The sequence below is a fragment of the Anas acuta genome, chromosome 2, assembly GCF_963932015.1.
Source record: "Anas acuta chromosome 2, bAnaAcu1.1, whole genome shotgun sequence".
NCBI classification, from domain to species: domain Eukaryota; kingdom Metazoa; phylum Chordata; class Aves; order Anseriformes; family Anatidae; genus Anas; species Anas acuta.
The window spans coordinates 307,131-334,769 of NC_088980.1; the positions used below are offsets into that span (position 1 = coordinate 307,131).

The 27,639-nt window shown below is 40.1% G+C and overlaps 1 protein-coding gene across 18 annotated transcripts in view; it reads right to left on the reverse strand.

The window, feature by feature from the left end:
- Positions 1 to 27,639, reverse strand: part of SMARCD3 (SWI/SNF related BAF chromatin remodeling complex subunit D3) — a 93,540-nt gene that overhangs the window by 12,928 nt on the left and 52,973 nt on the right. For 11 of the 18 annotated variants that reach the window (XM_068673019.1, XM_068673028.1, XM_068673021.1 and 8 more), the window contains 8 exons: positions 19,710 to 19,832; positions 19,157 to 19,198; positions 8,370 to 8,492; positions 6,953 to 7,048; positions 6,412 to 6,513; positions 4,265 to 4,426; positions 3,853 to 3,950; positions 2,190 to 2,294 (listed from right to left, as the gene is read on the reverse strand). In XM_068673019.1, the coding sequence (XP_068529120.1) occupies positions 2,190 to 2,294; positions 3,853 to 3,950; positions 4,265 to 4,426; positions 6,412 to 6,513; positions 6,953 to 7,048; positions 8,370 to 8,492; positions 19,157 to 19,198; positions 19,710 to 19,832 (851 nt within the window). The remainder of the gene's footprint in view (positions 1 to 2,189; positions 2,295 to 3,852; positions 3,951 to 4,264; positions 4,427 to 6,411; positions 6,514 to 6,952; positions 7,049 to 8,369; positions 8,493 to 19,156; positions 19,199 to 19,709; positions 19,833 to 27,639) is intronic. The other 7 variants (XM_068673029.1, XM_068673011.1, XM_068673027.1 and 4 more) reach the window with 4 other exon arrangements.

The following is a 27,639-nucleotide window of genomic DNA, read 5'->3' on the forward strand; positions in this document are numbered from 1 at the left end:
CCAATGGACTTGTGACAGTCCAGGTGGAGCTGCAGGTCTCTAACTATTTCCACCTGAACTTTGAGGGAGTTCTGCTCCTTGTCTCAAACTTCCAGGTTGGGAGGTGGAGTACCCTGTGGACTGGGGTTTAGGCTTTAACCCCGAGGACTGTGTTAGGCTTTAACTTGTTGGGTTTTAGGCTTAATTGCCATTTTCTCTTTAGCTTTACATTGAAATTTCTTAGCAAGAAAACTTTGTCAACCCAGTAGCTGATAAATCAAACTTTAGTCATGGTCACTTGTAATATAAAAATGCTCCTTCAGAACATTATTTTTGAAAGATCTCAGTCGTGTGCACCTGCTGCAGGAAATAATAAAAAAAAAAGGACTCAGGATCTAATTGAACTTGTTAGATCTGGGTGAGAAGGAGGTCTTGCATGGATGGATTTGCATTACAAGTGTTTCCAGCAGGTTGAGAGGAATAATCCTCTCCCTCTGTATTCAGCACTGGTGAGTCCACACCTGGAATCCTGTGCCTAGTTCTAGGCTCCTTAACACAAGAGAGACATGGACATACTGGACAGAGTGTAGAAAAGAGCCACGAGGATGATGAAGGGACTGGAGTAGCTCTGCTAAAAGAAAAGGCTGAGAGAGCTGGAACTGTTTGGTCTGGAGAAGAGAAAGCTCGGGGGGGTTTACCCTTGTAGATATAAATACCTGAAGACAGTACGCAAGGAGAACAGAACCAGGCTCTTTTCAATGGTCTGAAGTGGACAGAGATGAGTGGCAATATGCACAAACTCGAGTACAGAAGGTTTCCCCTGAACATCGGGAAGCACATCTTTACTGTGAGAAGTGACCAAGCACTGGCACAGACATTGTGGAATCTCCCTCTTTGGAGATCTTCAAAAGCTGCCTGGACATAGTCCTGGGCAACTTGCTCTAAGGAGCCCTGCATGAGCCAGGGAGGCGGTTGGACAAGATAACCTTCAGGGGTTAGAAGACATGGGCAAGGTGCTCAATGCTGGTTTTGCCTCCATTTGTCCTGGTAAGTTGTGTTCTCAGGCCTCCCTTGCCCCTGAACCTAGGACGGAGTTGGGGGAGCAGGGCTATTGTGAAAAACCTTGACAAGTTGAATAAAGAGGACAGCAATTCAACATCATAAGGTTCAACACAGGCAAATACAAAGTTCTGCTCTGAACAATCCCATGCACTGGTACAGGTGGGCATCAACTGAGCAGAAATCAGCTCTGGAAAGGAAAGAACCTATTCCCTGCTATGCCACACTTGTGTATCTGGACTTCTGGGTGCAGGACCAGGAAGACATGACATACTGTAGTGAGCCCCTCATCAGGCCATGAGAATGGCTGGGGACTGGAGCACATGGAATCACAGAATGGTTTGAGCTTGAAAGGACCTTACAGATCACCTAATTCCAACCCCCTGCCATGCGAAGGGACACATCCCACTAGATCAGGTTGCTCAAGGCCCCATCCAACCTGCCCTTGAACACTTCCAGGGATGGAGCATCCACAGCTTCCCTGGGAAACTGTTCAACTCTTTGTCAGGGAGTGTAGTGATAGGACAAGGAATAACAGCTTTAAACTAAAAAGGGTTGGTTTTCATTAGCTCTAAGAAGGAAATTCTTTACTCAGATGATGGTGAGGCACTGGAACAGGTTGCCTAGGGAAGTGTTTGGAATTAGATGATCTTTAAGATCCTTTCTAACCCAAACTATTCTGTGATTCTGTGACTTCTTAACCACTTCTTCCTCCAGGGCTTTGTCCCATGGTACTCTACCAAGCAGATCCCTGAAGAGGACAAAGTCTGCTCTCCCAAATTCCAGGGTTGCAAGTTTGCTGTGCTCCCTCCTTGCTGCATTCAGAATCCAAAACTGCATCATTTCATGATTGCTTCAGCTAAGATGGCCTTTGAGTTTCACATTCCCCACTAGACCCTCCTTGTTTGTGGGAATGAGATCCAGCATAGCACCTCTCCTTGTTGGCTTCTCTGTCACTTGGAGAAGGATGTCATCAGCACATTCCAGGAACTTCCTGGATTGCCTAGGCCCTACTGTGCTGTCCCTCCAACAGATGTCAGGGGGGCTGAAGTCCTCCATGAGAACCAGGGCTTGCGAACATGAGGCTTCTATCTGTTTATGTGCATTAGCATACAGACATTTCAATTGGGCCCGTGATGAAGCTGACTTACTGGCTGGAGTGGTGGACTTCTTTTGTGCTGGTCTTCAGGTTCTCTTCTGCTGATTTGTGACCCTCCTCCAGACTCTGGGCATCTGTCACTGACACTGGCATCAAACTGGGAGGAGAGGGATGGATTGAGATTCCCCTCCCCTGGCAGCTATAGTTTAAAGCCCTCTTCACCAGCTTGGCAAGCCTATGATCAAAGATGCTTTTTCCACTTCTCTGACAGGTGGATCCCCATCAGCCCCCAGCAGACCAGGTTTCTCAAGGAGAGTTCCATGGTCTAGCTAGCTGAACCCCTGCCTGCGGCACCAGTCACGCAACTATCTGTTGATTTGCCAGATTCAACTGGCCTTTTTAATCCCCTCTCCTTTGACTGGCAGGACTGATGAAAAATCTACCTGTGCTCCCGAGTCCTTTACTACTGCTTCCAGGGCTTTGTAATACCTAATGCCTACACCAAGAGAAGCTGCAAGAGTTGCATTTGTCCAGCCTTAAGAAGAGACAGAGAAGAGGAGATCCTATTGCTGAGTGCAACTGCCCTATGGGAGGTACAGTGAAGACAGAGCAAGGCTCTTCTTGGAGGTGCACAGCAACAGGCAACAGATACCCCTTGTAACATGGGATACTGACTCAATGTAAGAATTTTTTTTTTTAATTTTTATATAAATCATGATGGTAATCAAAAGGGAGGAATCAAATACTAACTTGTTTGCAATATAAGAATATTGGAGACCTACGCTTTGTAGTATTCTTGTGCAATGTTAAGAGTGTGGGAGATGACTTGTTTCTTTGCAGAAATGGGAAATGCCATGTGTTTCTCTTTCTACCTCTGATTTCAAGTCTGTCAGCAACAATGAGAAGTAAAATTCAAGAAAAGCTCCAGCTCTAGATTGAGCTCAGGTAAGAATATTTTACTTCTATCAGTTTTAAATCTGGTGCACTCAGTATTGCAGAGATAAAAACACTACTATCTATTTTCTACTGCATCCTCTTTCAGTCTATCTACCATTTAAAGTATTTACCCATACTAACAGCTTTCTGTTTAACTCTATTTAATTTCCATTGCATTTTTGTTATTTTCTTTAACAAAAAGTATGGATGGTGTCTGAAGAGCAGGACTAAAATGCTGTTGGGAGGGGAGAAGCCTCAGATGACCACAAATGATACCTTCTACTCTACACTATTCTGTTCCTTTAGCAGTCTGAAAATTTACTTACTCCCATTACATTCAGTGCCAGATTTCTATTTGCTTTGCCTGAGACTGTAAAGACTCTATTGAAAAAGTACCACCTACTCTCAGCACATTAATACTTCCCCCTATCCACAGCTTTATGTCACTATGTCACTGCAGAGTAATATTGCCAGGTGCTGCATGATGCACACAGTGTATCAGAGAAGCTACTATACACAAGGTCCTCTTCTTTAGCTTCTATCTAACAGACATGATCTTGCCCCCAGGACTTCTTTGCATTTTAAGCAAAGGAAAGTAGAGTGCCACTCTACTGAAAATAATTCATAACTTTACAGACATAAAGAATTAACACACAGTCCAAAGCACTCACTTGGATGTTAGAAAACCTGGATTCTGGTCCCGGCAACCACAGCAGTTTCTCTGTTTTAGACAGTGTATGATTTGCATGTGACAGTGCTGAGCTGACTGATCAGCTTACCTGATGATATGGTTTATCACTATAGGGTCTGGAGGCAGCAGTAGGTTAGTGAGTCTCTGAGGAATTTCAGAAAACTTTAGCCGGGGACAGTCAAAGATCTGGAATATAATAAAAGCATATTATCCTTGTCCAAAACCTAATTTGCAATTAAACAAGTAAATCAATTAGACCCTTTCTTCTTGGAAAGGCTATGACTTTTTTAGGAGTGAGGAACCACCTTGATGTGTTTTTTGATAACACTGCACACGGAGGCATTTACTATATTTGTTACAGTGTCTGTTGAAAGCCATTCAGCATTGAAGAAACTGCAAATTATTAAGGGAAAACAAAATTCAGTAATTTCTGTCCATCCAAAATTTGCAGATGGATATTATAGATTGCCTCTGAATAGCTGTGTCCAAATAGGAGATACCTGCTGGAAGTACTTGTCACAATTAATGTATTCCTTGTCATGGGAGTCTTGCAGCTTATTTGTTTTGATGTACTGCCAGAGAGCCTGGATGATGGCAGATCGGGTCTGTGTGTGGATCCCCAGCAAACGTGCTAATCGTGGGTCCAGTTTAAACTGTGGAGGCTGCAACAGAAAGAGAAGAAGGGAGAGATGCAAATGGAGAAAAAAGTAGATGCATGCACTGATAGAGATTTTCAGCTTCAGTTCTTTAGGGACTTTGTTCCTCTGGTGAAATACCCCATTCAGTGGTAGGTTATAGAAATGTAAACTGCCCGGATGTGTACCACGGTCATGCTCTGGAACAGCTATGTCTAGCATTTGAAAAAGAAAGACGGACATTGTTCATGTGCTATGCACAAAGACTACCTGAATCACATGCTTTAGATAACGAGGTGCTTGCAGAGTCAGAAAATAATTTTCCTGTTTACTGTTGATACATAAGCTGACTTTAGGAAGCAGGAGATGAAGAAGAATGGTCCTTCCTCTGAAATACTGGAGATTAACCAGATAGGGAGCATGAAGTCAGGATGATGCTTCTGCTGTTCCTAACAATTGATCAGCTGCCTCCTACCAACAAATTCCCTTGGAACTCTGTTTTCCCAGCATGTTCCCAACATTCTGCTGCAAAACAGAAAATTTACCTGACCACAACTACTCAATGGAATATATTTCTTCTCCTGACCTCTGTGTTACAATTCTTCAATTACTCTCTTTTACATCTCTATTTCCTTAGATACCTTAGAGTCTGGTGCTTCTTCAGGTGTACCCATGCTCATATTTAATATTTGTCACATTCTTCAGCAAGGATTACCTTGTTGGGTGCCTGGACACCCAAAGCCAGATTTATAACAAGACTTCAGGATAAGAGAACATCTATTTAAAAGAATAAATTTATAGTAATGGTGAACATAACAAACCCTAATGATATTTTCCTAGCCATAAGGATTCTTACTGGCTCTATGGTATCCCAGTTAGCTCACAGACTCCCTAAGATAATTTCCTATAAACATAAAATGTAGTGTCTTTATTCTGGATAGATGCCATTTGCATTGGGGAGGGGGAAGTGAATGGCGCACAATGAATTCTTAAAGTTATACAATAAAAATGTATCTAAGACTGAACTGCCATTGAAAAGGGAGATCCTATCTCTTCACAGCAGTGCATTTTTATCCTTTTCCTTAAGACAGTGACCTCTCCCTTCCCTTCCCTTCCCTTCCCTTCCCTTCCCTTCCCTTCCCTTCCCTTCCCTTCCCTTCCCTTCCCTTCCCTTCCCTTCCCTTCCCTTCCCTTCCCTTCCCTTCCCTTCCCTTCCCTTCCCTTCCCTTCCCTTCCCACTCCCCTTTCCCTTTCCTTTTCTGTTTCCATTTCCTTTATTTCCCTTTTTGCAGAATATCCTTATTTATCCTCCTTTGCTTTTTGTTGTTGTTTTTTGTTTGTTTCCCGTGACTGCAATCAGAAAACTGATTTGGAACTAAGCTTTGCTAACTCTGAAATGAATCAATTCCCTGACTTTTTTTTTTGTGTGTTCAGTCCACAAATATTACTAATACAATCAAACTAGTACTGACAAAAGAGAGGAAGAAGAAATGCCTGGACTTGAGCCTATCCCTTCCAGGGCAATGTTTTATACCAGATTATAGTGACAATGTAACCAAAGTTTAATAACCCCAGAAATCTGTGTGGTCTGCTCTGAAAAAAATGCTGCCACAGCTACATAGCTGGTTCAGGCATCACTAGCAATAGCCACTCTTTTGAACCGCAATGTGTAGGACCCCCCCCCCACACACACACCTCATGTGCATCTTATCTGACTATGTTGTAAGAAGCCTGAGGAGGAAATGCATATACTTTCTGCAGGTGTTATTAATCACCATCATGCCAAGAATAATATTTTGCTAGACTACAGCAAAAACTTTCTTTATGTGTCCCCTTAATATTTTAAATCATCTGGCAGTTTGGTATCATTCTAACCTCTTTCAACCACGTGAAGTTTTGTTTCCAAATATATTATCTTTTGAGGTATGTAAGGGGATGAATTTGCTTTGTTCTGATGAATTTGTTCTATGCCCCAATGGATGTATTCTCCATAGCAAAAGCAACACACTGACCTGGTAATCCAACATGAGGAGTAATGTGCACCGCACACTGACATCACCAGGTCTTTTCACCTGGAAGCCGTCAGTCTCCTGAGTTGTGGGAGTTCTGTGCCACTGCCAAAGGAAATAAAATTAACGTGGTCAGTCTTTTTTCACTGATATGGGAAACCGTATGTGAATCTTGCACGGCACTCCATGCAAGAATAAGACAAGTAACAAGACTCCTTAAGATCTTGCAATTAAACAAACAAACAAACAAAACAAACAAACGAGCAAAATCTCCACCATTTCTTGCTCTGCTCTTACAGTACAGCCTGTTGTGATGCCAGTATGCTTTACTTGTCAGGACAAATGCGCACAAATGTTTTAATTACATATATTCTTCTTTTAAGAGATACCCTACATCACTACTGCATCTGTAATTCTGAAACCTTTGAAAACACCTTAAATAAATCAGTGGAGGCAAGGTAACTTAAACAAGGCAGATAACAGGCACATAGCTGTTCATCTGTTATAGTACTGGGTTTGTTGCAAAGGTGCATTAACTTCTTACCTCCACAAGGTGGTTGTCAGGTCCATAAAGATCTTTGTCCAGTTCAATGACTAGACTCTTAAAAAATGATGAGAACTTCCGTTTCTGCTTGCTTAGCTGTATAATCAAAACAAAAGGAAATGTTTAAGACTGCATATATTACCCCGTGTTCTGTGCTTCCTTTTCGAGCTTTCTCTTTCTCCTGAACTTTAACTCCCCTATAGATCACAAGAGTGAACAATCTAATTGAGATTTCCTTCTGATAAATGCAGGGAAATATGCAAAAATCTAGAAGTGGTAGAACAGTATACACTGAAGGAAAGATGTCCCTGACTGTCTTAATGTTATCATAAAGAACTGTCTTTTGATGTGAACAAGATAACTGTATGCCTTTTATTTTAACAGTTTGTATTTTTTTTAATAAATGCTAAATTATTGTTCTGACTTATCAGATAGCAGTAAGTTTTTACAGATTAGTCATACCCTAAGTAAAAGCACTTCCTTTACATTTTGCCTTTTCATTTAATTAGCAGTATTCACCATTTACTATGCAGTTTATATTGTCTAAATTAAAAGCTGGGAGGTCTATGTCACATATTCTGACTTTCTGGAGAATACAGTCCACAGCATTTAAATGGATTTCTTACCTAATGCAGAAGATATTTTGGAAGTACATACTTCTTTGATTTAAAATTTGCCAGTGACAGAAGATCCACAATAAAAATCGGCAAGTTTATCCAATAAAGTTTTGTTGTTGTTGTTGTTAAAATCTATGCTCTAATTACTAATCTGAATTATTCTAACTTCAGTTTCCAGATGCTGCAGTTTGTTTACCCTTCATTTTCTAGCAAGATTCTGATCCTGATTCATGTATTGTTATCTCCAGAAAGACAGGCACGTCTTAAACATTTTTCTGTCTCCACACAAGTACAATCTCCATCTGTTTATCTTATCAAATACTTTTCTTGTAAAGTGAATAGGTGACACCTTTATTAGGAAAGTCCAGCCCTCCCAGAGGAAAGTGAAATCCATCGCAGGGGTTTCTGATCACTTAGTTAATAAAACCTTTTTCCCATCCTTGCTCTGACCATCCATACATCCTCTTGCACTCACCATATGCAATGGCCTGCTCTAGACCTGACTTACCACTCCAATCGTGGCCTGAATCCTGCCATATCTTTCAAGCAGTATTCTCTCCAACTCATCGTATCTATTCTGTCCTTAAGTCTGCTCTATTTCCTGCTGCCCTCCCCAACTGTCTCCAACATTCCCACTATGTTTTTGCATCCTTCACTCCTTCTGTTGGACATGGTGTCTTCCCAGCAAAAACAAGCCAATGCTGCCATTCGGAGTTAATGATCCCAGTGAAGTCCATCATAATCCTACAGGACAATCTCTAGACCCTTGCCAGCCCCACTGAAGCACAGGTAAGTCTTACATCATCCAGGAGCTTCCCCTCCACTCGAAGCTCCCATGATGCGATGCTGCCATCAGAGTCATCAGCGTCAGATTTTGCAGGATTAAATGTGTTGGAGATATAAAGTCTCAGTTTCCGCTTTTGCTGTTACACAAATAGAAAAAAGAAAAGTAGATATCCAGATTAAGTCCAGGACCTGAGGCAGCCATGTGAAATATCACACTTTTAGTACAAAATCTGCATGTTTAGTACAGTTGGACCAGGTTACATGAGAATTTAAGATTTGGTTATGCATAAGAAAATTCACTGAAGAGCTGAATCTGGTACTTCTTTTCAAAACCAATTGGTAATATAAACACAGTCAGAATTTGCTGTAAGTGGAGAAAGGCAGGAGTTTGCAGGGCCAAGCCCCTGAGGGCCTTATAACCTGTACTTCTGGTTTATATATTTGAGAAATCATTTTAAGAAAAGCACCACACAATGCCCTTTCTTTCTGGATACTAGCTGGATTGATAAAATTCAACTGCACACCTTTTGCTACGTGAATGTCTTTCACAGCTGTATCAGTTCAGATTTGTAAATGGCATTCACAAATCCAGCTAATGCTTCATATTACATGCTCCGCACATCTCCGTCCATCTTCATTCCACCGTCATGTAGAGCTTGGTATAATCTTCCACACCCTCTTGCCCCCACATCGAACTGACACGTCCCTGCTTCCTAACCTTCCATTTTAACTCTCTTTCACTCTAATCAAACAGATCGCAGCTCCAACATGCTGTGAGACCTGTGTGGAGGAAGGCACTGTGCTTCATCCCTAAGCTAGGTGCTCAAGTCTTTAAGAGAGAGAATCATGCCTACCTATTGGCATTTTTACAGGCTATCTAAGAGAGTTTCCCAGTCACTGTACTGTCTTACGGCTACCTTATTCTTCAGTGCCCTTCTTTCCCATGCACTATGTGGAAAACTTGGCCATGGATTGATGCATGGATTCCTGAAGAGATATCACCAAAATTCATTTGAGATTCTAATCTCAAATATCTGTCTATAATATAATAGCAAAAAGGCTGAAGTCATCAAATTAATGCAGTCAAAACAACCTTCACCTAACATAAAAAAGGAGCAGTCTTGTAAAGCTCTCATACATACACACACACAGAGGCAGACACACACGAAGAGGTACGGGAGAGATGTAAGTCTATAGAACAGAAGATGCAAATTGCATATACGAGGTCAGAGAACTGAAAATCTGATACAGCACAGCGGAATATGGGAGGAAGAGCTGTATGGCCCACATGGAACAAGAACATTACTACAAATCCAGAGACCACAGTGACAGAAAGGTTTGATTAAAATGGAGGGTCAATAGTATGCAGCAAGAGAAAACAGGTTTTTCAGAAGTGCCAAGAGTCTAGAAAATGACGGGTTGACACAGATAAGAACAGGCAGGTAGGTTTAAAAAAATCCTGGAAATCCTTATTCTTTCTGCATCCTTTCCTACACGATTTCTGCTGCTGAAGTACTCTTTCACTATATATGTGTATATATATATATATATATATATATATATATATATATATATATTTATTTATTTATTTATTTATTTATTTTTTAACACCCCAGAATCTTTCTTTGCTGTGAAGGACTAGTGAAAGACTTCACATTTCTAAATTCACAATTCTTCATATTAACCTGCAAATTTTATGTTTTTCTTAAATTTTATCCCCACCTGGATTATTTGCAAAACTGTATCTATGTACATAAGCAGTTTTTTTTTTTTTTTTCTCCTTAATAGTTCCTTCTGGATGCTCTACAGATATTTCAGTTTTATATCACTGATTCTATTTCCTCTTCTTTTGATTTCCAATGCATTATGTCCACTACTGCTTTTACTCTGGCAACTCACCCACTCCTCATACCTCTCCATGTTCAGGTAGGAACTGTATCTGCTTCCTCAAAAGCCTGACGTCTCATCACTAGGATCGTTCTCTGCAATAACATTCTTGTTCACATCTGAGTATTTTAGATGTCTTCCTTTCTCCTGGCTTTCAGGTTCTAGGTTCCTCAGTTCACCAGAGTTAGCAACAATGCCTAATTCCACTATATAATACAAAAATCTCTCCTTCAATACTTTCCACTGTTACCATTTTTCTTTCAAGTCATGCACAAGTCAGGTGCAGCTTACATTTCAGGACTGGTCTCCTGCTGTGTTCCCTGTACTTTCCCTGCTCTGCCAAAGTCAGAGTCAGCTTATCATTAATTTCTCCTACATTTCTCTCTTCGATTTACGGTCTTTCTTTCTATGCAACAAATTCTCTTTCTCAAGTTTAACAACATAATCCTTTCCTCACTGTAACCCTGATAAGTCAGCCCACTTCTTCTACACTGCCATCAGAAAGGAACTTAGAATAATTATGAATAAAAATCCTACGTCATGACTATCTTTAAAGTTGTAGTCACTACTGCCAACCAGTAAATCTGGTGGAAAGCTGAGCCCTTAGTCTCTACTAAGCAAAGATATTCCATCTGATAAGCGAAATGTGTAACCTGCACCCTGTGGGTTGTCTTCAAGTTTGATCAAAAAGATACTGCAAATTTGCAACACTATTAAGACAATGATTATCTCTTATATGCAACACAAAGAAATATCCTTGATGATAACAAACACCTAATCAAACAGCAACTGCACAGCTGCAATAGAACACCAACAGCAAAGGGGCTTTAAATTTAATTTAAAAATTTATTAGAACCTGAAATGGCATAAGGGATCATAAAGAAAGAAAACTCACATTTTTTGGTGTTTTTTTTTTTTTCCTTTCTTTTTTAATACTTTAAAAAAATAAAATAGTAATAGTAATAATCATTTCTTCATGGTTGCCCTTAGTCTAGCAACTCTCAGTAACTCGCTGGGTTGCAGAAAACTCTGCAGAGTCACTTCTGAGGAGACACAGAGAATTCTATCTTTTTATTCTCTAAGATCCAGCTGTGTTTCTGCTATTGCTTTCTGTCTCAAGCATCTCCAAATTTCTGCTTGTGCTTCAGCCTTCTTCTATGTGGCAGTCCTTTACCCTGTTTGCCTCTCTGACTACCCTCCCCTGCAATCCATATGGAACAATCTCCCCCTCCCTGTGAGGGCTCTAGCAGGCCAAATTCACCTTAGGACATGGCAAACACCAGCCTTCCTCTAAGCAGCTGTGCTACCACCCTTTAAAGAGAATTTACATAATGAACTGCAAACGTGTCAGCGATGGTAATTGTCACAATCAAAATCTCTAGACCTGACCTGCAGAATGCAGCCAGATCTGCCAAAGACATTCAGGTAAGCAGCCTAAAAAAAAAAGTGAAAAAGGTATTTGGGCAATTAACATTGCTTGAACAGCCAAACACATTGTTCTCTGTGCAGCACTGTACTGGCTTGGAAATGCGCCAGCCTCCACAAGTACCTCTCTGAGGCTGCAGCCAACATGTCCACCTCCTGTTTGGTACTTTACAGGTTACTGCTCCATCTTTTCCTTCTTCTGGCATGTAAAGAAAATACATTCAGAAATCTCCAGCAAAACATCAGAATCATAGCCCTACAAAGATGTTATTTGGATCAGTAGGCTCCATTTCCTCTGTCACGACGTTCTCCTGACAATTCTGAGCCACTACTGTCTCACCTGATGAGGCAAGATCCTTTTATACTTTTATAAACACAGGTTTATGAATCCTTCCTGAAGGGATCTACCCAATGAGCTACGACTTCAGTGCTTACAGCAATAACGCTATCACAAGGATGTCCAGTCTTGGAAGAAAACTGAATTCAAGAAAGAAGAATATGAAGACAGCACAGGCTGGGGTTCTACAGACACTGTACAGATCATAATGTTTCCTACGTTGAAGACGCACCCAGAATCATTGCGCTCAAATTCACTTCTTGACAGTACTCTGAGGTTCCACAATAATGTCAAGTACAAATCCAGAAGGCTCTGAGAATGATATATTCTTCTATCTCCAGCTAAGCAACTCCATCTCATCCAGGCAAGAAATGATCCTATGTCAGTTAGGTACCATTGGTTATTTTGCAGTTTAAATACAGCAGTGCAATATTCTTGGACGAGAAGCTGCTTTCCTTCCTACAGAAGGAAATTCTGCAGAAATTCCAAGCAATGCATATTCTACCAAAGACCTAAAATCTACCCTTCCCTCTGTATGGAGGCTTCTCAGATAATAGAAAAACAAAAAACAAACTGTGGCCTTGTTTTTTACACATAGGACTCTCAGTACTTTGTAACAAAAACTAGAGGGAAAAGATACTGCTCTAGAGCAAGAAGAAAGCATCACATTTCATCTCTTCAAACACACTGAAGTTTTACCATCCACAAAGACAAAGCTAAATGAGAGGGGAACTTCATGTAGACTTGATTGATGTTAGGAATCAAATCTTGACCAAAAATCAATACATGCTTAATCTGCTTATTAAGATACACATCTTTTAACATGCTTTTTTGACTTGTATTCAGCAAAAGGACTTTAAATTGCAATCATATTAAAAAGAAAAAACAACTCCCCAAAGCACTGTATTTTATTTACAATTTCTCCTTGTGAAAAAGGAAAAAAGAGCCACCAGTGACAGAAGACTGGTCAGCCACGAACTGCTGCAAAGGTCTCACCTGTGACAGCAGCACAAATGGCAGGAGAGCTCATGTGGAATTAAACAGATCAAAACAAGAGGCTGACAGAAATGCTGGAGCAGGACTACAGCTTCTTCTCTGTCTTACCACAGTCATAAGCTGGCTATCGTTGACTGAATAAAAGAAATCTGGCTGCCAAACCCCTGGGTAGTATTGTCTTGAGCTCTATGCACATCTGAAGGTTGAATTTCCATGTACCTCAACACAGCATAAAAAAATCTGTATTTCTTTCTTTGCATATAGACTGGTGGTCTCACAAACTTTTTAGGAAGCAAAAAACCAACCAACCAACCAAACAAAAACAGTGGAAGATAAAGTAGCATGGAGAGTTGAAGTCAGATGAGACAAAAAGAACAATGGCCACTAGTTACAAGTGTTCTTCAACAACAAAATCTCCAAAAGGGTAAAAAAATATTATTGAGGAATAAAATGGAGAATATTATGACCAGTAACCTGCAAAAGCAATTATAGCATCTTATTTTGCAGTTTTCTACTGTACTCGCTGAGGAAGAGATGCACAATGTGTATCCTGGCAGGTGATAAGAATGACCAGGTGTACAGAAAAACTCCTTCTGTACAGTGATTGGGAACACTTAATTTTTTCACCTAAAAAAAGAATATTGAAGAACCTGAAAGATATATTCGAAATACAGGCTGATCTGAAGAAGAAGATTAGATGTTTGCATTTTCCTTATGCCACAACACAAAACAGCAGAACACAAATTATGCCAAAAGACAGTAAATTCATATCTGGCCGATGGAGGAATGTTTCATGATAGCTATACAAAGCCTAATGAACTGTAATTAAACTGTAGAACTGTTACATGAACATAGATTTAAAACTTGCAGATTTTTAAGCCAGAAGACTTCGTCTAGTTCAATTTCTTGTGCAACAGACTCTCAACATCCATCGAACAGGACAGCTCTCTTTAAAGGACATCCAGCGTTGACTTAAAGACTTGACACAATGAAAAAACTATTATGTCTCTTATATCTTGCTCTAATGGTCATACATATACTCACTTATCAGTCTCAACTGGTCCATTTTTGAACTAATGCATGTTGGACTGAAGACAAAGCTTTTTGGAAAAAGAAAAGGAAAAGAAAAAAAAAGAGAAGAAGGGGAAAAAGATAAAAAAAGGAAAAGAAAAAGAATAAAGAGAAAAGGGGAAAAAAAGAGAAAATGAGAATGTGAGAGAGAGAGAAGGTGCTGGAGTGGCTATGTATGGACAGATCCCAGGAATATCCAGTCATACCAATACATACCAAAAATTTTAAAAGAGACATCAAACCTTTTTGTGTCTTAATATAAACTGATCTCTTATTACTGGAATTTAGGTGGAGCTGCTACCTACAGTTGCAGGGTTTCTGGCACCTTCCTTTGAAGTATTTACCACTGGCACAGGTTGGCCAGAGAGGCTGTGGAGCCTCCTTCTTGGAGATATTCAAAAGCCGTTTGGACATGGTTCTGTGCAACCTGCTCTAGGTTGTCCCATTTGAGCAGGGGAGGGAGCTGGACAAGATGACCTCCAGAGGGCCCTTCCAACCTCAACCACTCTGTGATTATGTGATTCTATAATTGGTCACTGCTAGTAAGGAGCTTGGATCCACACCAGCCTTGTAATTCCTGTTGTCACTGTAGCCGAGAGAAGAGGGGTGAGTAAGAAAGATTTAAGCATGTTCTCATCAAATACTTAAGTTAGCGTGTGATGGATTTAGAATGCACGCACACTTTGGCTTTTTTTGAGAATGATAAGCTTTTTACCCTAGTGGCTTGATTCAGTCCTAACGAGTTGAAAGCAGTATAGTATGGTAAGGCTGTGGGCACAGTTTCTGACAGCGTGTAACTACCCGTCCAATAATTCAATCAGTAATTCAGTAACACATATTGGTGTGGTACCATTAGCAACACAGTCCTCTCGGTAACAACATGTAAGAATCACTAGATAGGACTAGGGAAGACAACTGTGAACTCTTAGGGCCGAATTTAGGAGTACCCAAAAGGAGGTGGATTCACCCAAAACCCTCTGACTCCAAGGTGACCCTCAAAGACTGGGTGATCGAAGACCAATATACAAGTTAAGGCTAGGAATGGGAAGACAACCACAAGCCATAAGCCAACTCTTCCAATGTATGACCACCTACTAATCAAGAGGATAATCAAGAGGATCTGTTGCCAGACTTACCTTCTCACACTAGGGAAACTGTAAGCTCTTTGGCTTTTTTTTTAATTTGAAAATTTTATGGCTGATGAGTAAAGATGAAACTGCCATATATTCTGTTTCGCCTACAATGTATTTCTACTTTAAATGTCTTGTACAGATATTTCTCTTAAGTGTTCTAACATACCTTATCAAAACCATTGTAGTACTTGATGGAGTACACCAACAGCCCTAGGGTCACTGAGCTGAGGGCAACAGTGAAGTGCAGGTGATGTGTCATAATCATGCAATGCCTTTCAGAAAATCATGAAGACACAATTTAAAAAACAAGGTCTTTGTTACTCCTCCCTGACTTAGAGGAATTTTGCTCCTCTGAAAAGTACAAGCTCTTTCTAAGTTCAAGCCTAACATTTATTCACAGTCACCTTTTCCCCATTTGTTCTTGTGTCAGCATTGTCCTTTAGCCTAAATGGCAATACTTTTCTCCCCCTCTACCAGAATCTTTCCCAGTCATTCCCCGTCCCTCACAACCTTCTTTGTGACACCCAGGTGACATTCAGGAAGTGTCTTCCTTTCCCTAAGTGATCCAGAAGCTTTCCTTCTCCCCCACCCCCCAATCACTCTAGTGTGAACTGTTCTTTTTGAACGTTGATGTCATTTTGAACATTGATGATGATGTATTCCAGCTTCAACAATCAGGTGGGATGTCATTAGGGTCTTCTGCAGTGACATCAGAACTTTTCTGTTGATACTGGAAATTCTAACTAGTAACTTAAGATTTTTTTTTTTCCCAGTTACTCACATCATGTTATGTACAAGACTTTTATAATCAAAATAGGATTGGATGCTCTACATTTAGAATGAAACAGAAGGAAAACACGGGACTTTCTTAGAATGACTGAACTACAAAGCTCAGATATGAGATGCTGTGTACACAATGCATTCTGAGGAAAACAAAAACAAACAAGAAAACAAACAAAAACTCTCCTGAGAGGACAGAGGGATGTGCAGAAACCTTAGAATTTCAGAAAAAAATGCACGTTCCCTTCTACTACCAATCCGACAGCAATTCCTTAGTCATCTTAAAATCTGAAAATGAGGAAAGAATTTCAATCTACAAAACCAGGGAGATACATTTAGACACTGTCTATATTCAGACACTTCTTTTTAGGTTCTTTTTGAACCTGAGAATGAAGAATCTCGGAGCACATCACTTAGTTTGAGGTACTGCAACTGCACACAGGTATAGTAAACTCAAACTCCCCCATCAGTTCACCATGAAAGAGTGATAGTCTCTGGTTTGGGTCAGAAATCAAACTATTGTTTGTGGCCTGTTTTGGAGTGGAAGCCTTGCTTTTGCAACTGACTACTTATCCCAGGCTTAGACAATGGAGAGAAACAGGCACTTTTTAGGGCACAATTTTTCTATCTTATTTTAAATATCTACTTCAATATTTATAATTATATACTTCTATATCGATATATACTTCTATATGAGAGGAACTGTGCCTACACTGACTAAATCTGACTGTAAAGGAAGCCCAAAGTGACTAACTTGCATACAAATAAATGCAGTGTAGATGGCTGTACTTGACCCAGTACATCCCACTCCTAATGTTCACCATGGCCCCAGCTGTCCATATTTTCACTAACTCATTCTTCTTTAATTATATCCACTCGTTTTGAGTTAAACAATATGGCTTCTGCTTCCTTCAGGCCATGGAGCTTGCTGTATCTGTACATCAGTTCACACTGCAGTCCGTAACTCAAGAAGTCCCATCTGCCCAACTCCCTCCTCCAACATCCTTTCTGGAATTCTGAACACATTAACAGGTAGCTCTTTCATAATGTCAGTGCAGGGACTCTTGCCACAAGTGGCATGAAGCAAATGCTGCTTTGTGGATACGGAATTGGGAGTTGGACTCGATGATCCTCGTGGGTCCCTTCCAACTTGGGGTATTCTATGATTTAATGATTCTATTATTAGGAATTCTGAGACTCTTGTGATAGGTGTAGTCCGAGAACGTAATACAAACATAGGAAGAGTAGAGTACCTAAGAGGTAGAAAAAAGGTAAGACAGGAGCTAGACTGGAAAATTTGGCAGCTAAGAGAGGCTGTTAGCAGTGGTAAAGTGAGCTAGCAGTGGCTTAAGGCCATCACCTCCCCTTAACCAACCTCAGAAAAAAAATAAGGTCTCCTCCTTACTTTGTGAGCAAACCCACAGCTGTCATCTATTTCAACAGTGCAGCTGTTCACACAAGATCAAAGAAAAACAGACAGGTACAGCATATTTTATGCACTGTCCTCAATCAAAAATGTTTGAATCATCTCCGCCCCAAATTTCTACAGAATAAGTAATCTACCAACATAGAGGGGAAAAAAACAAAACAAAACAAAAAAATCCAGAGCAACACAGGCCATCTTTGGTTTCCAAAGACCTCTCCTAGCTACAACCCGATCACTGCGACCAATATAATTATCGCACTTACAACTGGTAATTCTGAGCAGTCCTGCATATTTCCTATATATTATCACATATCTCAGACAAGTTTAAATTTTTTCCATGATTACAATCCCAGTTTGGGAACTTTTGTTCTAACAAAAATATTTCAAAATTGTGAGAGCTTTGATAAGGATGGAAGTGTAGATATAAGTTTTATTGCTGTTACCAATGTTTGAACCATAATAAAATGAAAACACTCAACTTCAGAACAACTCACATTTATCTAGGCTTAGCTCTGTTTTGACAGATCTTGAATTTTTCTACTGCTACACTCAAAATCTAGACACAAATTTAAGAAACATCTGCTTGATTATTCTTTAGAAACAGATTCAGATGTAACCTAGATCAATAACTCATATTTAAAATGCATTTGCTGAGCTCTGGATAGAAACAGATTTTTTTGTATATGTTTTCTATATTGTTGTGCCTCCTATACTCTTTCCCATTATAGGCCCTGAAAATCTCCACTGTCTAGCTTACAGCTGGAGCCACATGCACTGTTCAATTCCATGGGTAAAGAGTTTGCCACTGAGTAAATATCTTCCTGCAAGTCTAAATTTTCTATCCCTTTTAAACATGGTCAGGTTCCTTACTGTTTTAAAATAGTGGTGTTTTATGCACTTTAAGCTAACACAAGCTATTCCTGCTGAGAGTCCAATCTACTATATGGAACCATTTTGGACTACAAACTTGTGATTTAAACCATCCAAACTTCAGTTTCCTATTTGTAAAACATGCATGTTCATAGAACTTCATTTTTCTATATATATATTTTTTTTCTGATTCATAAATTTCAATTGGAAAAACATTATATGTAAAAGCCTTCCACATCTTATAAGATAGCTGTACATTGATGAACAGAATGGAATCTTAATTGGGCTAACAGCCACCACAGACAAGGATGACAGCTTTACTTCACAGGTATTCAACCATGAAATCCTTCATACTACAGGATTTACTATATGAATATGTGCATTCAACAGCAATAAGAACTTAATTAAAACATATGAAAAGAAATTCTTCACCACGAGAGTGGCCAAACATTCAGGTTGCCTGAAGAAGCTGTTAGACCTCTGTCCTTAGATATAATCAAAACGCTGAACCCTGTTTGAGCAGGAGGTTGAACTAGATGACTAGAAGAAGGTAGGTTTAGATTAGATACAAGGAGAAAATTCTTCACTCAGAGGGTGGTGAGACATTGCAACAGGTTGCCCAGAGAAGCTGTGGATGCTACATCCCCAGAAGTGTTTAAGGCCAGGCTGGATGGGGCTTTGAGCAACAAGGTCTAGTGGGAGGTGTCCCTGCCTAGGACAGGGGGGTTGGAACTAGATGATCTTTAAGGTCCCTTCCAACCCAAACCATTATATCATTATGTGATTTCCACAGTTCCTTCCTAACCTTTTTTTTTTTTTTTTTTTTTTTTTTTTTAACAATTCAGTGAAACAGCATCAGAATGCTGAGGAAAATACCTTTTCAGTAGGATACATGAACAGGGAAGTTCTGGACTCGATCTAAAAGAAATTGCAGAAAATTTAACCCATCCTTTTCTTATATGAATCATCCTTTTTTTATATAGACTATGTAAATGTATACACTTTTGCAAGAACTTTAACAACTTTTCTGTAATTCTCCCCACTGTTTTGTTATTCCACAATTTTAGATTTTAACTGAATTATAATAAGAAATTTAATATATCTCTTCAGCACACCCACACCCCTCTAAACCCTTATTTTCTCCTTTCTAATAATACAAACACAAAATTCCTCCAGCAGTATTTACTTATCTAGAAGCTATTATTCCATTTATTAAAGGCTTTGAGAAGCTATAGCTGGTAATATCCACAGAATTTTCTCCATCATTTTTCCATACACACTGCTCCCAGATGCTTATTCTTAGGAGCTTTGTGTGATCCATTTAAAAATGTCTCTGTTAACAGGACATTTACTGGAAAGATCATTCCACCATTTAAGACAAAGAGTAATTTTTTCCCCTAACTCAATCTAGAAATTGTTCATGACATACCTTCATCGGCCTCTTCAGCGCTTCCTGAATATCCACACGCTTCCGCATAATGGTCTGGTCTAGTTTGCGTTCAAAGGCCAACAGATCCATGTAGGCCTGGGACTCAGGAACCAGCTCCCGGATCTGAGAATGAAGCAAGGAATATCCAAGCACTGGAAGCAAGAATCTGCTACGTTCCTGAGCAGTAATACTGACACCTTCCCAGCTGTTAGACAGAAGTGCTCAGAAGGCATTATCTCTAAGACGGTAGTACCCAACAGGTCTCAGTGGCATGGTAGAAGCATATGACTGAAAAGCTGGAGCATGGAATTAGAGCTAATGAACTTTGGAAGACCTCAAACGGATCCACAAGGCCTGAGCTACTGCTGATTTTTTTTCAAGTGAGGATTAGCTACAAAAAGCCTAGAAACCACAGCTGGAAATTTAAAGTACTTTAAATTTATCCTGTTTAAGCAAAAAAAGTGCTGTACCTCTCTAGATTAAAAATAAAGTTGTGGATTTTCATGTTCTTTGTGTTTCTTTAAACAAACAAAAAACCCCACAAGTGTTACCCATCATAAGCCCAAACTGCAATTTAGGAAGGCAACCTTTGTTACTGCATCTTCTTGGCTGAGGTGGAATTGACCTTCAAATTTAATTTTCAACATGACTAGCTATGCATTAACTTACAATCTTGCTAACGTTTATTAGTATTTAATATATTGGCTAAACCACGCTACCTCTATTGATAAAACCCCATTTTACATTCCTTATTCCAGAAAAGTTAGCAGAGGAGGTGATAGGAAGTAGGTTAGGAGGAAGAAAGAGTCAGAAGTTTCTACTCAGTACGAGACAGGCAGGGACGTACTGGAGAAAGCCCAGCAAAAAGTCACAAAGATGATGAAGGGACTGGAGTACCTCTCTTACAAGGAGAGGCTGAGAAAGCTGGGCCTGTTCAGTCTGGAGAAGAGAAAGTTACGGGAGATCACATCAGTGTCTGCAAATACCTGAACAGAAGGTGCAAAGAGGACAGAACCATGCTTTTCTCAGTGGGGTGCCCATTGCCAGGACAAGAGGGAATGGGCACAAACTGGAATGCACAAAGTTCCCCCTGAACATCAGGAAGCACTTTTTTACAGTGAGATTGACCAAGCTCTGGCCCAGGTTTCTCACAGAGGTTGTGGAGTCTTCCTCCTCAGCGATAGTCAAAAGCTGTCTGGACATGGTCCTGGGGAACCTCCCCTAGGAGGCCTTGCTTGAGCCAGGGAGGGGGCTGGATCAGATGACCTCCAGTGGTCCCTTCCTACCGCAACCATTCTGTGACTCTATGTAAATAGAAAGACCTAAAAAAGACCTGAGCTTAGAAATGGGCAAATATAACCGTACACGAAAAGGTTAGTTCTTAATTTGGAATAACTCAGGAAAGCAAACCACAAAAAGGGAACTCTATGGTAAGTATAAAAAACTCTACTTGACTGCCTTGTCTATTTTTATGATATTCCAGCTTTCATTTGTATAATTAAAATATTTAACTGTTGCAATGGTATAAGAACAACTGCACCAAGGCATTCCAAGAATTCATCTGCCCTAATGTTGATGTTTTGAAAAGTTGAAAGTTGATGTTCTTTAGCACCTACAGTAGCCTCAGGCAGTGTTCCAGAACCTCTACAGACAGTGCATGAAATATTCTTTTTGCTCATTTTGAACCTGCCATTTGTTTGCCATCTTCTTGTAGAGCCGGAGCAGCAGTGAGCAGGTATTCCCTCTGCACCTTCTCCATATTGCTCATACGTTTTTCATGGGTTGACAGTTTCTGTCATCACTTCCTTTTCCAGGGTGAAGAGAAGCAATCACTGCCTAATATATTTAGACTGATAGAGACTACCAAATAAATGTCTCTTTCAACATTAATTATTTGTTTGTTTGATTTGAGATGCTAGAACACCTGTACTATTTGCAGCAAGACTGACACTTTGGAAAAACAGAAACTGTGAGCCAAATAAATGCTTTGTTTTTATTCCATGAAATTCCGTTCAGCTTTAGCTGAACCACCGTATTTTAACTGCTTGTATTCTTCCACAAACTCTTACTATCAACAGAATAATAAAAGAACACAAACATTTTTAGAAGAAAATCACAAAGAGCAAGCATTGCCATAGAAACATCAAGGAGTTGCCAGACAGCTTGCAGAATAGACAACTAGGAAATACTTCCTCTTCCTCCCCATAGTGAATACAAATCTCAGGATGCAAGAAAATACCCCCATGACTCTATCCCACAGAGAACAAAAGATTCCTCAGCTCCTTCAACACAGAGGAAATGAATCATGCTGTATGTACTGCTGTCACTTAAAAAGTCTGGACCCAGTTTTTGCCTTTTACTTCTGAGTCATGGCACAGTCAGTTCATGAACTCATGTGCACACAATGAAGCAGGGAGCTGGCCCACACAGCCTTCAAGATCAAGCATATACTACAGCTGTGATACAACTTCTCCTATGATTCTTAAGGTACTGGACCCAGGACATGAAGAAATTCCTAGTAAGTTTGTAGAAACAGCAGTAATCATCAATAAATATTTCTATTCCACACTTTTACATCTCTTACCATGTGCAAGCAAAAGGGTATTTTTATACCCCTTAGAAATATATTCCTATTTCCTATTCTGTCTATAACCAAACTGGATGTTAAACATTATTTATGAAAGCATAAGCACTCTAAAATTAGCCAACATAGTTAATATTGCTTATAATTCCCTGAACTGCAAATGGCTGTAGGTTGGGAAAGTATTTGGGAGAAGAATTATACATACTTGCCCATGTTTGTAGCCTCTTGTAGGTATGCGTTACTGCCACAGTGAAGACAGGATACTGAACTGGAACAAAGTTCTAGTTCAGCTCAGTTTTGGCTGCTCTTACAGTCTTTTTGCTTTCTCAGCCTAGTATTCAAATAATTTTGGGGTAGCATGATAATGGTCCAATCCCATACTCTTTCCCAATTTCCCCTCAAGAATTAGATGACTATTAAAGGCAAACTCCAACAGTAACACATCACAAATAATATTTTCTTTGTTTCTCCTAGATACTAGCTCAAAAAGTTGAAGATATTTTTGCACTCCATCCAGTAGTATGTAATTATTTTTTCTGTTTTCTTGATAGGATCTGCGCAGCCTACATAAGTTTCTTCTTGCATTGTTTCCCATAACTGAAAAGCTCATAGCTACATGCAAGTCTCCTCTTTTTTTTTTTTTTTTTTAAACAAAAGTTGTAAGTATAAATGTGTAAAGAGTATTTCAAGAGCTGAATTCTCCATTCTGGCCTTCATCTATTTTAAGAAGCAACAAAAATCACCTAGCAGCAGCATCTCATCATCTGAGGTCTTGAAGCATGTAAATTAAACCTTCTCTTAGAATTATATGGATAACTGAAGCAAATTCTTATTAACATTAGTAAGATAGGGTCTTTCTTGGGTTTGGAGTTCTTTTTTTCCTACTGTGAAAACTCAGTGTAAAATTTTAAACTAGAAATAAGATAATGCTATTAATTTCCACACATTTATCCTTTATTACCATGGATTATTATTATTTATTACTATTTTTTTATTATTATTTTTTTACTGAAGGTGACGAACGCAAAAAGTGGAAGAATGAGGGCAGTGAGGTAGGGAGCAGTGAACATCATGATGGGGAAGGGCTCTCACACCTTCCTTGTAAAAGCAGCACAGTGTGGAGCCCCACCACATTTACCTGCAAACAAAAGCACACCGCTTGTGAAACAAACAAACAGATGGAATTGGAAGTCAATAAACAACTGCAATGCTACAGTCTCTTGGATATGAGAAACATCATGGGATAGCTTTTACGACTGGCAGAGTATGACGTCTTGGAAGGTAAAGACTACAAGCATGCTAAGCAAAGACTTTATCTGAATGCTAAGAGTTGCATTAGAACAGCTGATACTGCAGAATGCATCTCCTACAGACCACCTGATCAAGGAGGAGACAAAGCCTTTTAGACATCTGGAGGAAGTCGCATTGTTAGAGGCCTTCATGCTCATGTGGGACTAACCACCTTGAGATCCAGTTAGTTATCACTGGGCATGAACACTATAGGAGATTCCTGAATTGGATTGATAACAATTTATTGACAGAGGTTATAAGCAAGCTGACTGCTGAACCTGTTACAAACAAGGAAGGAAGAACTGTTTGTGGATGTGAAGATTAAGGACAGCTCTGGCTACAGTAAAAATGAGATAGTGGAGTTTGGGATCCTTTGAGAAGGAAGCAAGATTAGGACTTCAGCAGAGCAGGTTTTAACATGTTCACGTATCTGCCTGGAAAGGTTCCATAGCATGATGAGGATCCCCGAAGGACATAGGGACTTAGGGAAGTCAACTGAACTTCAGTGACAATATTTTCAAAGCAAAGGGGAATGATGCAGACCAATGCACAGAGAGTTGAGCAAGCCTGGCAGGAGGCCAGTAAAATTAAGCACTGGATTCCTGATGGGCCTCAAGTGCAAAAAAGGACTGTATGGAGGTGGGAGTAGGGATGCCCTACCCAGCAGAAACAGAATGGTAGCACCCAAGCATAATAGCAGGAAATTAGGAAAGCCAAAACTCAGCTGGAACTGAACCTAGCAAGGCATGTTTCAGGCAGCAAGAAAGCCTTCTGCAAGTGAGTCAGCAGGAGAAGGAAGACTAAGGGAGACCTGGGTCTGCTGCTCAAGTCAAAAGCTATGGAAAAGGGCGAGTGCTGTTTTTGCCTCCATTTCTCCTGGCAGGTTGTGCCCTCAGGCCTCCCTGGCCCCTGAGCCTGGGACAGAGCTGGGAGAGCAGGGTTATTGGGAGAGACCTTGACAAGCTGCAGAAAGAGGATGGCACTTCAACATCACGAAGTTCAACACAGGCAAATACAAAGTTCTGCTCCTGGGCTAGAATAACCCCATGCACTGGTACAGGTGGGCATCAACTGAGTAGAAAACAACTTTGCAGGAGAGGACCTGGGGGTCCTCACGGACGGTAAGCGGAGAATGAGTCTGAGGTAACCCGGCTTTGATAAAGGCTGACCACAAAATGGGCAGTATTAGCCTGAGAGATGCCATCAAGCCAAGGGAAGAGGCTTTGCCAAACTTGGAAAACTGCATCTGGACTTCTGCACACAGGACCAGAAAGACTTGTGATGTACTGCAGTGAGCCCCACAGCAGGCCACGAGGATGACCGGGGGCTGGAGCACATGCCTGCCAAGAGAAGCTGCAAGAGTTGCATTTGTCCAGCCTTGAGAAAAGGCGGGGAAGAGGACAGCCTATTGCTGGGTGCAGCTGCCCTATGGGAAGGTGCAGAGAAGACAGAGCAAGGCTCTTCTTGGAGGTGCACAGCAACAGGATGAAAGGCAACAGATACACCTTGCAACATGGGAAACTGACTCAATAGAAGGAACCATGATGATACTAAAACACTGGAACAGGTTGCCAAAAGATTCCGTGGCATGTTCAGCCTTGGAGGTATTCGGAACTGACCAGACGTGTTCCTGAACAACGTCACTTGAACCTTTCTTTTCTGAGAAACGGTTGCTCTGCATGACCTCCAGAAGTTCGGCTGTTCCAAATTATTTTGTGATTACTGAGGTTTAAACAATTATCAATCCAAATCATGTTTTTGCTTGATATTCAGTGAATCTTTTTTGTCTTTAAGGACTAGTCTGCATGACCTCCACTGGTCACTTCCAGCTTACAGTTTTCTATATGTAACAGAGACTAAATCACAGTTAATTTTTACTTCATACTGCACAACTGTGAATCCATGTTTTATATAAAACATTTAATTTCAAGTAAAATGCACAGGTAATACGTATAGCATATATGCAGACAAGGCTTACAGTTCCTCAGGAGAGTTCTGAAGGAATCACTAGAAAAAGATAAACTACCATTAATGTATTTAAGGATATCACTGAATCAAAAAACATGGAGGACATCAACAATGACAGAAAGTAAATGAGAACAGAGGATCCATACAGCAATAGGGACTCCCAATAAAGTTTGTTTACTGAAGCAATTTATCTTTTTATACAGCTAGATGTAGCAGCTATGAATCTGTACAAATCCGTACTATCTGTGTAAATCTGAAAATTTATGTGATCCAATCTGCTCATTTTTTCTTGTATCAAGAGATTTGTCAATAATCCCATGCTGGAATTCTGAGGAAGGTTTTGATCAGAAACATGATTTTCTTGAATAGCCCTCCAGCAGGTTCTTGCCCACAGTACCTTGAATTCATGTTTAAGATAGGGCCTTGCTGGTTATGACAAAGTTTATAGAATTTGATTCATTGTAGGAGAAGTACTCTGTTCATTACCAAGAGATCTTTCTAGTCCTATGTTTTATCTATGAGCAGATATATCAGAATCCTGATATAGACAAACAGCTCTTGAAAGTAAAAGTTCAGAAATAATTAAGAAGTCTTTGTGGGCTGGCAAAGCAAACACTTAAGTTCATGAGTGTACTGGAAAGGGCGGTTACACCTCTGGTTGAATAAAGTGGGACTTAATTAAAAACAATGTTTTGGTGGCCTTAAAATCTTTCAAAATCAAGATAGGAATAATATGGACTGGAGTGCCAATTTTAATAAAGCTTTAGAAAAACTGTGAGAATACAGTAACAAGCCAAGATAATTCATCATAGAGGGGTGAAAATGACTTTCAATAACTTTATAAGGAATTGAGTAAGGCACCTTACGAAGCACTGTGCATGGAACTGTGGATGAAGAGGATCGGGTGTTTAGTGCAAGAGTTACACAGTACACAGCACCTAGCTAAAGAGGCCAGGATGAGGAACTGAGCTGAGAAGTATCAGCCTACAGCTGTCACCGGAGTTCATTAAAGACTGATCACGGGGCCAACTGTCTTAGTACCAACCTTGCAAAGAAAAAGAAGAAAAATCCTCAAAAGTGAGCTAATGGAATATGCTAATAACAGACTTTGGATGTGCTGCCAGTTTAGGTAACTAACTGTAATGCAACATACATGAGGAATGTAATAGAAAGAATTGAGTAGTGTGAACTGTGAGAGCATGTTCTTCAAAACCAAACCAGAACCACTGTGACAAACTGAGGAATGAAATCTAAAAAGTCAGAGCTTCAAGCACTTCTTTTAGGGTACACATACACTTCCTCCCGCCAGTGCTATGGCAGACTTCCCCTCTTCCATCCCTATGGATAGATGGACACGAACACTGACACAGCCACAGACAGACACACAGACACAAAATTTTCTGTTGATCCATCCCCACCCCTTCCCAAGAACCATATTCCCTTCTGATTAGGATGCAGATCACCAGAGTGAAATCTCACCACTGATCCTCAGCACAAAGTCCCCATTGCACTGTAAAACACATTAGTGTCATTAAAACTTCCCCAGAAAGTTATGACTTTCATTGGCTGCCTTTCCTACTAAATAAATAATGTCAAAAATTATTTTCTCAGGGCTTCCAAGGCTTGGAGAAGAAGTGTTGAGTTGCATGCTCATGTGTTTTATACTGCAGATGCAAGCTGTATATATATATACTTTCTAGCCATGCTCTAAGATATTATTTGGTAAGCCAGAAGAATGTGAGTCATACGACAATTCTGATTTTCAAGCTTCGAAAGAATTGAAAGTTTTCTTTCATCTCAGAAACAAAAATGATTTTAAGCTAAAGATGTGCTATTCCAAAAAATGAATTTAAGCTGAACATTGATCAATTAAGATTTTAAATCTGAAAAGTTTCTAAGCATCAAAGTGTTGAGATTCTGGATTAGACTACTGGGAAGCAGGGATAACACATAGTATCATTTTTCAAGACAGTGTAGTCAGACAAAGCAGAGGTGAAGCTGCCCAGTAATGAAAGTGCAGCAGAGTGTAATCTAATCCAGCATTCCTTAGCACAGAGGTGGAATCCCCAGTCTACACTTCCCAACTCT